We start from the raw sequence: 12,165 nt of genomic DNA on the forward strand, positions 1-12,165 counted from the left end.
AGAACCTTGAGGGGAGCAAGATGTTCAATAAAAGCTCAGAGTCAGCTGTCTTCCACTGTTACCCCAAGCACCGCCTTCTCCAATGCTTGTGGTAACACAACCGGCTGTGGATAGAGAGGACAGCTTGTGTCTCTGGAGAAATCCATTCTGAGAATGACCAGGAACAGAGGGCAGATGCTTCACAGGGGAAAAAAATTATGGAAGGAGGAAGGAAGCATAATCTGCCCAGTGATGGAAGATCTCCACATGAGATGGCGGAGGCTTAAACAAATTAACTTGCAGTTCCTATATTGCTGGAAATTTTGAAAATTTCACACAAAGAACAGCTAGAAGCATGATGATTTATGAGGCTGATCTCAAGCACTATTATGGTTCATATTTGGTCCTGTTTCTGAAAGTATTTTCTTTCCCTTAGGTGATTTTAGCCTAGCATTTTGCAACAATGTTGGTAGGTTTATGGTGTGATATACTGTTGGGTGGATGTTGTGAAATAAGGAACTGAGACCCTCAATGCTCCTTCCATTGACCCACCCTACTGATTGATGGGGAGGGACTACAAGCAGACAGGAGGTAGAGGAGAGTATAGTACTTCAAACCTTTTTGAAGAAGTGGAATGGGATAGGAAGTTGAAAGGGGGATTAGGAATGGAGGACATTTTCATGAGGCCTCCTTTGTATCCCCTATGACATATTCTCACTGAATAACACTCTTTATGGCCAAGTGAATCAAGATCCCACCCCCTTCCCTACTTCAATGCACATGCAACTTCATCTTACATTCTCTACCTTCCTTTTCCAAGTTGTTCTGATGGAACAACTTCCATCTTTGAAAAGGAACCAGAATGTGTCTTTTAAGTAGTTTTTCTCTTTCAAAGTATTTTCCTTTTATTATGGTTAATGTTTTGTTTAAAATTTGTAGAAAACAAACCATTAGGAAGAAAACATAAACATATACCACACTCAACTTAGAAGAATGAAACAAAATTATAAGAAATGAGAACGCTCCCTTACAGCCCAATAGAAAATAAATTTCCATTGAAGAGGTTGGTTTAAGCTCCATTTAGATTTGTACTAAAGTCCCATTTAAATAGATAGAAAAGAAATCTGGAAAGAAGCTCTTTTAAGGAATAAACAAAATATTAATTTCCATTTCTAATATTCTTCTCTGATTCACCTTCTATAAAAACATCGCATCCCAACATAGGAGATACCTAACTTCAGAAGACTTCAGAATAGCATGAAGCCACAGTAAAGCTCAGCACCTCCCTCCTCTATTCCACCTGCCTTGAATTTCTTGGAACTGTTTTGCAAATCCAGGCTGGCTATGAGCCAGCTGTCCGAAGGTTCATTAGCTGACCAAAGCAAGCGATCAAAGCTTTCATCTTCAAATCTCACGTAGAGGTTCAGCTGGCTGGGATCTGATGGAGAACCTGAAGACATGGCTATCTGGTAGACCAGTCGGAGGCAGCTCCATTCCTCAGCTTGTAAGTCAGAACTTAACAGCAGGGCTTTATCCCCCTGCTTGGCAAAGGAGGTGTCCACATAAATGTAATGGCCTGGAAAGAGAAAGGAACACAGGGAAGGGATCAAGCTTCTGTTGGCCACTCAGGAAAATATACAACTGTGGTCCAGTCTATCTGAGGGCAGATACAGCCTGCAGATGCATTTTATTAGCCCCCTGAATGTTGCCTGATGGCTAGATCTCTGCCTTCCTGTGAAAAATTAGAAAGTTCAGCAACACTGAGGCCACTTACACTTTGCACATGACAGCAACAGGCTGGAGCTGAGTAGTGCCACCTCTCCAGAAGGTGGCACGTAGGCTCCATTTTGTCATAATCCCTACTACTCCCTATTACCTCCTGACATTAAGTCAAGCATCTCTTTCCTGTTATCATTTATACCAGGCCCACTTCACAGGCTTCAGTAATCTTCCTGGTCCCCATAGGTACATGAATTTGAGAACCCAGCATCTGGAGGAACAGCATGAGCAAGGGAAATATCCAAGACTGGAGTAGACTCTACCTTCTCCTTCCATAATTTCCCCTCATACCTAATGATTCAATCTGCACTTAATGTGTATCATTATAGTAGATTAAATTGATTTGACTCCCTCAAATCTTAGGGCCTGGGCAGAAAAAGTTCATTGTAACCTAATTTTTTCATTAGAAATAAGACTCTCCTTAAGAGTCTCCAGACTCTTCCATGACCCCATCTCATAGTTCTGGAAACTAAATGAGAAGCACATGTAAGCATACAGGACAGGACTTGGAAAGCAGCGGGCACTCTGGGACTAGCAATCATCTCCTTCTCCTCCTTCCCTTCTACTCCTTCCTCACTCCCTCCTTCCTCCTCTTTCCCTGTCTCCTCTTCTGTGTCTTCTCCTGTCCTTTCCTCCTTCTTGCGCCTCACCCTTCACCTTTCCTTTTCCTCTCTCCATTCCTCTTCCCTCCTCCTGCCCTCTCTCCTTCTATCTTCCTAATATTGACAAGAGGTGCTCTGCTAGAACAGCATTTCTATGGAAAAAAAAAAAAAGATTGGAACCAAGACCCCTAATTCAAAACTTCCAAGTCCAACTCTGGTCACCAGCCTCCTATAGCAGTGATCTGACCTGCCTTTGGGTCTCAGGGGCCCACTGCCTTTCTGGCCTACAGACTCTCAAGCTTGCTTAGAGGTTCCACATTTGGTGGCCAGCATCTAAACTTGCTGTCTTCTGTCATGTGACCATCCACTCTGCCCCTTGCATTTTGGGCTCCCTAACAATAAACTCTTCCTACAAAGGCCCTGAAATGTCTCATTGCTTTGCTCGATGTTCTTCAGTCCCTCCTCCCACGCGCCGCGTTGCCCCAAATGCTGATCCCAGCCAGAATCCTTGTCTCCATGGCGAGTACCGACAAGCCAGCAGCCCCTCAGCTAATGACCATCCTCACAGTTGGGACACAGTGAGGGCATTGTCTTCAGGGAGCCTCGCTTGCCTATGAAAGTTTCTAAGATCAAGATCTACCTCCAGCTGGCAGTCTTCTTAACTAACAACCACCCACTGGGTGTAAATAGCAACTACTTTTAGACACCAACCCAGGCACCCTCTGTGGAGAAATCTGGCCCCTGCAGTAATTCACCAATACCATTACCTCCTACATTCAGTAAACAGTCACTACGAGCCAGGTACTGTTCTATGTCTTCACACGCATTTACTGGCTATGGGGCTTGTTGGGTTTTGACATACTAAACTGGGGCTCTTGATGCCGATCCTTTTTTGAATTAAAATAATGCTTCATGGTGACATGAGGGGATGTATATGTGCCATCCCCCTTTCCCTACTCTCTGCTACTATACCCAAAGAAGGGATTCTAAGCAGTCTGGTGGTGGGTGGGGATGAGAATTGGGGGAGATCCTGGAAGCGCCTCAAACCTTTTCTAAGTAAGTAGAGAGTTGCTACATGGGGTATAAAAGAGGAAATAAATGAAGAAAGTCCCTGCTGGGTCCTACAGAGGCTCCCTCACATGCCAACTTTGCTGCCATCCAGGCCCACTTCTCCCTAGGGCACTTCCCCAACCCCTCGTGTTCTCTTACTCTCTTACCCTCCCCACTCTATAGGGAACAACTCAGAGCAGTGGCTCCCAAACTTGGGCCCAGAGTCACCTGGACAGCTTGTTCAAACACATTGCTGGGCACACTCCTAGAGGGTCTGACCCAGTAGGTCTGGGTAATGCTGCATTTCCAACAGACTGCATTTCTGAGAAGGTGATGCCGATGCTGCTGATCTGGGACCACAATTTGGGAAGCACTGTTTTACCATATGTGACAGAGAAATAGGATTCATTCTCTAGACACCTCTTATCCATCAAAGAAAGAACAGCCTTCTGTAGCAAGTAAAGGAGGGAGGAGACCGTTCTACTGGGAGAAAAAACTCAAGTTAATGTGTTAGAGCAGGCTTAGAGAGTCCTTCTTCTGGTGATTATCTCGATTTTTCAGTGAATGTCATAAAAAAATCTCTCTTGACATTCTCTCTCACTGTATCAGGTTTTATTAAAAGGATATGATAATGTTCTCATGTTAAGAACCTTTGAGAGCATACACTGCATAAAATGTGTTATTTAAAATACCTTGATATTATACAGTATGAAAGTTTGTGCTATTTATTGAGTGATTTTGACACCTCAGTCATAAATGTTGCCTATTTCAAAATTTTGGGATTTTTGCATGTAAATTACAGGCCTCAAATTCATTTTTCATTCATGCTGTGTGAAGGTGCCTATTAGCTGCATTATGATCCATCCAAAGATTTATCTACCCACCTGATTTTGCATCTACTGGGCAGAAAAGCACATTTTCCTAGATAAAATAACTAGCCCAAATGGTACCCACTTCTACTACTGCCAAGTTCAAGACAGATTTTATTAATCACTACATTTCTTTCTCTGCCCAGTCTGGATATAGCCTCAGGATCTTTCTAAACACAGTGATCTATGTAGCCACTACGAATCAATCTGAGTTGGCAGTTGAGTTGAAACTCTTTGTAACCCTTGCTTGTGGCTTCAGTGTCAGAGTATATTTTGTAGTCATATTAGAGTTAAATTGAACCAGAAGGAACATGGCATATTTTAAAGAAGTTTTAGAAAATGAAGAAAGAAGAAGATATTGATATCAGGGATGGTGCCTGACCTTAGACTGTCACTAATAAAACTACTATTCTAGAACAAATCAATAACATTTTTGGTGAGTTGTTTCTTCTTACTTGCTTAATAAGAATCATTTTACCACAGAGTGGGTGAGTTAATGAGGTTTTCTTGCTATGTGAAATATTTCATTTATTCCATCCTAATGAGAATGACACCTGGAAGTTAATTTTGGACATAATTTGCATACAATAAAAATCACCCTTTTAGTACAATTCAGGTTTCTAGTACAGTTACAAAGTTGTGCGACCATCTGTTTCTAGAATCCTTCATCATCCCAAAAGGAAATCCTATACCCACTATCGGGCATTCATTTTTCCTTCCAGCTAGACTCTGGAAACCACAAATATACTTTCTGTCTATGTGGATTTGCATATTCTGAAAATTTTATATGAATGGAATCATATAAGATGTGGCCTTTTGTGGCTGGCTCCTTTCACTTAGCATTATGCTTCCAAGGTTCATTGTGTTGTAGAAAGTATCAGAATTTCATTCTTTTTTGAGGCTGAATAATATTACATTTTATGGATATTATTTTTAGTTATCCACTCATCAGTTGGTGGACATTTGGGTTATTTTCATCTTTTGGTTATTGTGAATAATGTTACTATAAACATTTGTGTAAAAGTGTTTTATTCAAGCATAAGTTTCGGTTCTCTCAGATATATGTCTAAGAGTAGAAATGTTAGGTCATATGGTAACCCTATTTAACTTTTTGAGGAGCTGCATAACTGTTTTCTAAAGTGGCAACACACTTACATGTCCGCTAGGCCATAAATATGAGAGTTCCTATTTCTCCACACATTCACAATAACATCAAAAAGATGTTATTGTCCATCTTTTTAAAATTAAAGCCATCCTAGTAGATGTGAAGTGGTATCTAATTGTGCTTTTAATTTCCATTTCTTTAATGACTAATGGTGTATGGCATTTTTTCATGTGCTTATAGGCTATTTGTACATCTTCTTTGAAGAAATGTCTAAGTCCTTTGCCCACTTTAGAATCAAGTTACTTCTCTTTTTATTGTTGAGTTATAAGAAATTCTACATATTCTGGACACTAGATCTTAATAGATACACGGTTTGCAATTATTTTTTTCCTATTTTGTTAGTTGTCTTGTCATTTTCTTGATGGCGTGTCCTTTAAATTACAAAAATTTAAAATTTTGATGAAGTCTAATTGTCTTTTTATTTATTTATTATGTGTGCTTTTGGTTTAAGAGCTAAGAAATCATTACCTAATTTAAGGTCATGAAGGTTTATACCTATGCTTTCTTCTTAGAGTTTTATAGATTTAGCTCTTATATTTAGGTCTTCGACTTATTTTGAGTAAATTTTTGCCCATTAAATTCTCTTGGTACCGTTGTTTAAAATCAATTGAGCAAAGATACAAGTTTATTTTTGAACTCTCAATTCTATTCTATTTTTCCATGTCTGTCTTTATACCAGTATCACACAGTCTTGCTTACCACAGCTTTGTAGTTAAGTTTTAAAATTGGAAAGTGTGAGCTCTCCAACATCATTGTCTTTTTCAAGATTGTTTTGATTATGTGGGTTCCTTGAATTTCCATATGAATTTAAAGATCTGGATGGGAACAGGGTACGTTAAAATAACACAAAGCTCACTGTTCTTAATGCTAGTCAGTCTTTTTCTTGAATAAACTCTCCCAAATGTTGCAAGTCTTTTGTTAATTTCAAGTTCTTAAAAAGCTGATTTTGATGATTGTTGCCAGTGTTTTCATTGCTTTTATGGGGACAGAATTTTAAGTACTTAATCCACCATTCCTGCCGGCACCACTCACTTTCCACCTCTTTTGAAACCGATAAGAACAGAAAACAGTGGTTCAGAGATGTTAAAGCAAACACAAACAAATAAGAAAGAAAAAGAATAGCAGAAATCACCCTTGGATTGGGTTGTTCACTATGACTCGTTTGCCTGAGGGTCTGGGGAGATTCAGCAGCCGCGGTGCTGGAGACACAACGACAGCTGGAGGAAAGGATCTTCTTCAGATACTGCTGCTCAGGCAACTTGGACTGATTTAAGAGACATTTATTGAAAAAGATAAAATCTTTATAAGGGTTCAGAAAAGAGCCATAAACTTCCACACAGATATATTTTTAAAGTAAGTCAGCAATCAAATCCATTAAACCATCCTGCCAAAAAAGGTCAGGCTCCACGGGCTGCAGGGTCCCAACATGTCTTCTAGTCACATGCAGGCATCAGAAAACGACAAAGCTTTTCTGTTTCAGTGAAGGAAGACATAAAGAACGGAGTTTTGAGGTCACTGCTTAATTGCTGGACACATCTGCACAGCTAGAGCTCGATGTATTAATGACTCCCAGTAGGCCAGGCGCAGCATGATAGGTCTGCATCCCAGGCCATCGCTGGGGCAGTGAGGTCAGGGCATGAGTCAGGGGGACCTCTTGGTATCCCTGCAATTCTGTTTGCTCATGAATGTCCTGTCCTTCCGGTGTGATGATCGTATTGGCGTCACTGTGCGGGGCAGTGGACCCCACCCAGGATTTGCAAAGTATAACCTTGGTTTAAAACTTTATTCATGTATATGCTGTGTCATTATTGCTTATCTGCAAAAGAAGACTAATAAATCAGTGGGGTCCTGTTACATCTACATTCAATATTCAGGAAGTCACTCAGTGTACTAAGAAAAACACAACTGAAAACAATCTGACCACTGTCCTGTATACATACACATAGGAAAAAAATTTTCACATAAGCAGCCACTAAGTGAATATAAGTGCTTTAGTATTGTAATGTAAATTGTTCATTATTTCTCACCATCAGGTGGAGGAATCCTTTAGTTGTCCCGGAGATAGTAAAAAATTTATGTTGCCTTCTTCCCTTTTCCCCCAGTATGATTCAGAGCTGGTATTTGTTCAGATCAGTAGCACATTTTCAATGCTGATGTGAGAACAGCCTTCATCCATTTCACCCTCACTGACCCTTTGATGTTGAAATCTACACCCTTATTCTTTTTGGGGCTGGGCTCCTCCTGGCTGCCCCCCCAGCAGCTCGCTTCCTCACAGATAAGCCCTGGCTTTCACCCAGGATTAATCACCATCGAAGGTGGAATTCAGCATTTTTACCCTTGGTGTTGATTCTGACTGAAACCTCAAAACCCAGGTCTCCTAATGATGCCCATGTCTCTATTTTGTTTAGCGTTTAGTGCCTTGCAAGCCTAAGACAAAGACACTGCATTTTTTTTTTTTTTCCAGCTTCCTTCCCAGGGCTGAAGTTGATCCTCTGAACCCAGGCGAGGACCTTCTTACAGATTTCCTGAGTGCCTACTGCCTGCCTCTCTGGACTGGGTCCTGCCTGTGCCGCAGTACAGTGGGGCGGTTACAAGTGTGTGTATCACGCCAGCCAGGTGTTCATTCAAGTCCCACTCACACCATTTACAAATCATGTCACTTTGGGCAGATTACTTATACTATCCGAGACCCACTTTCTTCATTGGTGAGATGGGGATGCTAAATACCCATGCTGCAGGGTTTTAAAAATGACCAAACAAGAAAAAGTAAGGAAAGCATTTGGCAAAGTGCCCAAGGATGCAGGGTAAGCTCTTAATAAATGTTTGCTCTTATTTTTCCAGATATCTGATCAACATGCTCTTCCTGACAGTTAGCCTATCTCATCTCAAGTTGGGTCTTCCCGATACTAACTGCTGTGCTGTTCTTCCTGCCGCCCATTGCCCTGCCCTTCTGAATCCAACTTCTGCCTCCTGTGTAGAATCTCCATTCTCCTGAGTGCCTCCTTTACTGCTATGGGCACATCTTTTTCTAGGTCTCAGTGCCTCTTAGGCTGTTCCATCCCATTGTCCAACTGTGTTCTCAGCTATGACAATCATTTCTGGGATCAATCATTTGATCAAATCAGCCTGGACAATAATGCATGCAAAGTATCTAGCAAATGTTCATAAAGGTTATTTTTGCAAAGAACCAGATGCCTGTCGTGGAGAGAGGATGCCTCCATGGAACTGCATCGTCAATTATGTATGAGCCATCAGCTTATGTTTGGAAGAAATCTTGGTTTTTTTTGCATTAAAAAGTCAAATTTCTAAATATGTGTAGAAATGCAATGGGCATAGAGAGTCTCAAAAAACAGTTGATTGTGTTATTAGAGAATATATGATGTAGCATTCCTCAGGTGCCAAAAGTGTTATTAAATACTTGGGATTGTTAAGGTCTGATTTTTTTTCTCAATCAGTAAGATTCATGATTATTTAGAAATCTACTGATTACCTCTGGCAGAAGAATACTCTGTTCTGAAATTATCTAAGAAAAATCACAAATTTCTATGACATGAATAAAGTATTCTCACCTTCTGTTTGAACTTTCCAACTTCACTATTATCCTCTGTAGTTTGTTTAATAAATCTCTATATGAATATAATTTTAATCATATGGAAATGAACATAGACTCTAAGAATTCATCTCAAATCATCTGTTAAGAAACAAAGACTCAAAAGGAATGAACATTCATTGTACTGTAGGCACCAGATTTTTCGCATAGGTTCTTCTCCCTTAAAATGAACATGATCCTATCAGGTGGGAATTACCATGTTACAAGGGAGGAAACAGAGACTCTCAAAGGTAAATTCAGAAATCCAAGGTCACAGCTAGTAAACCAACATCTCCAAGTCTATGCATTTCCCCTGTACCTCCAAATACTTCCGTGTCTGCCTCTTTATTAATTTGTCTTCTCACAATTGTTTTCACCTTCCTATAGCAGGAAAGCAAAGTGATCTCTGTGCTTACACTGGGAAGCTGATGGGATGGATGCATGTTTCTATGTGGAAGCTCATGCAGGCTGTTCTACAGGTATCTTTCCTGTTGATAACACAGCAACTGATTAACTTTTCTACCACACTGCCTCAAATCTGAAAGATCTGAAAGGTGTTTAAACATATCAAGTTGTCTAATATTAGGGTATGTCTTATAATTGTTCTACAGCGGTACACACATCTCTATCCCCAAAAGCATGTTAACAAATCCATGGTTAGAATCAGTGGATGTAGAATAACATATTTGCACCTGCACTTTGTTTAGTGACAGTGGACCCGCCCCGGTCTTGGGCTCAGGGGACCCCAGGCGTTGTCCCCTGTAGATATTTCTGGGGAGTGGAGCAATATGGAATTGAAAGGTTATAGAGCCACTCAGCATGAGGGCCACAGTGGCAGCCCAGAGACCCGTGAGCATCAGCCTAATATGCAAGGCACAGCCCAGAGTTTCAGCCCGGGGTCTTCATAAATATTTACTCATGTGCATCAGGCAGAAGGCACTGCCGTGCATCTTATGAGTAGTTTCTATGCTGGATTTGGACCTCTAGCTGTTAAACAACAGGGTGCTTCATACTATTCAACATAAGTAAATCCACCAGCCTCCCAGTCTCCCCACTGGATTAGAAAGGATTTCTCTACAGGGTTTTTAATGGCACAAATCTTTTCAATAAATGTTTTTGATGGAAATGGCTACTTTTCCTCCCTTTCTTTGCATATGAAGTCCTCAGTAATGACACAAGTTCAAGGAATTTCCCATTCCCATACAATAAAACCACATGAAAGTCGACTTCTGGATAGCTTCCATGACTAAGGAGCTGATGAGATTTAAGAGCTACGAGCTTAAATCTAAACTGCCCAGAAATCAATGTCCCTGGGATGGTTCATTTGCAGTGCTCTATACAGTCGAGTCCCACTTCTGAAATGTGGTGGGCGAAATGATCTCTAATTGAGAAGTACTGGCATTTGCAGGCCTATCTTTGTCCCAAGCAGTAAGAAAGCCCTCCCAGAATGAAACCTTCCCTAGTTTAGCAAAGAGGTTCTCGTTTGGAGGAGCACTTCAAATACAGCTTTGCTTAAGGAGAAAGAAAAGCCTGCAGTTAAGGAGCAGCATAAGAGGGCCACATGTGAGTTTCGGTGCCATCCCAGCACAGGTGGGAACGGATTCAGTTGCCACATATTCATGTATAGGCAAGACTTTGCTCCTCTCACCAACGGAGCCAGGGCTTTTCCTGTAACTGCAGAACTTCTGAAGATACATGTTGAGGCTGGAAGGGGCAGTGGCGTTTAATAGTGTCCGATGAGGTTTTTTCCTCTAGTGTCACTTAGGATTAAAGCTGAAGAAAACTGTGGGGCCCACAGCAGACTCACTGAACAGTGTCACCATCAACTAGCACTGCGCTGGTCCTGGGAGAAGGTCATGCAGGCAGATAGGATCCGACTCCTTCCTCTACTTGGCTCGGCACCTTCTCCCACATCTGAGGTGTCTGGCCTTTGGGGGATGAGGGAAATTTACACAGAAAGTTTGTGGCACTTTCCACCTTAGAGGTGGCCCTTGTCTACAAAATCACACCCAAGCAGCACTAACCTCTCTGACTCCCCCTTGATCTAAAATGAGTTCCTCTTCTGGATACTGATCACCCACTCTCATGGTTTTGCTCCGACCTTGCACCTGCTGCTTGTCAGTCCTCTCTGTGAAATTTTTACTTTGTCTCTTCAGTGTTTGTATTTTACTGGGTCTGGGTTGGGTTTCTCACGGGGGCAGAACTGCTAATTGCCTACCCAATATCCATTCTCTCCTCCTCTCCCTGCCCCATAATTTGATTGGGGTTAGTGACGTACCCAGCCAAGATATTGCCATTGTCACGCCACCCTCGCATGTAGAAGTGGCCGATGGCTAAGTTTCAGGTAGAGGTGTAAGAGAAAGTTGTTGGATGGGGCTTCCAGGAAAGCTCTTTACAGAGGGCCAGACTCAGCAGGGATGCCCCTTTGGCCCTTGTCCTGTCCCTTTCTTCCCACCTGAGGTGTGGCTGCAATGGGCTGCAGTTGCAGTGGACATCTTACAACGGGGAGGTAACAAGGTAACCAACTCCTCTTAGTTAGTCTGGGATGTTTTGGTTTTGAAGTGGAAAATCTCATGTTGTGGGAAACACCTCAGCCCCAGCAAACTGACATAGCTGGTCACCCTAGCAGGTGACCCTGAGAATTGGAAGTCATCATTGTCGGCAGAGCCGAAACACTGAAGGACATGGGCTCCTGCTCATATGGTGAAGTTTTCTGGCCAATCTGGATTTCCAACCTCTGCACTTTTCATTACAAAAGAGAAAAAAAATTTCCCAGTTTAAACCACTGTTATTCATTGTTTTCTGCTACAGATTCTCTTAGGGGTCTAAGACTTGCATCTTCATTTTCATATAGGTGATACCCAAGTCTGAATCACAGGCCTGATGCCTTATTAACTCCCAGACCCATACATCTCTCTTCCTGTTGGGCATCTCCACCTGGACATGCCATAGACACTTAAACTCATTCTCTGTCCCCCAGAGTCTGCTCTTCCTCTGTGTTCCAAATCTGAGTGAATGGAGACCCCAAGTATCTAATGGCTACTCAAGGAATCTCACCAACTTCATCGATTCCTCCATCTCCCTCCTTCTCCAAAATTCTACCAATCTTGATACTTTTAATGTCCTAAATTT

The 12,165-nt window shown here is 41.7% G+C and overlaps 1 protein-coding gene across 2 annotated transcripts in view; it reads right to left on the bottom strand.

The window, feature by feature from the left end:
- MAMDC2 (MAM domain containing 2) overlaps window positions 1-12,165 on the bottom strand; it is a gene marked incomplete at its 3' end in the record, with an annotated part of 111,721 nt that overhangs the window by 57,992 nt on the left and 41,564 nt on the right. For both annotated transcript variants that reach the window (XM_081151258.1, XM_081151257.1), the window contains exon 3: window positions 1,284-1,555. In XM_081151258.1, coding sequence (XP_081007384.1) covers window positions 1,284-1,555 — 272 coding nt within the window. The remainder of the gene's footprint in view (window positions 1-1,283; window positions 1,556-12,165) is intronic.

Source organism: Miniopterus schreibersii (genome assembly GCF_964146895.1).
Source record: "Miniopterus schreibersii genome assembly, chromosome: 11".
Taxonomy (NCBI): Eukaryota; Metazoa; Chordata; class Mammalia; order Chiroptera; family Miniopteridae; genus Miniopterus; species Miniopterus schreibersii.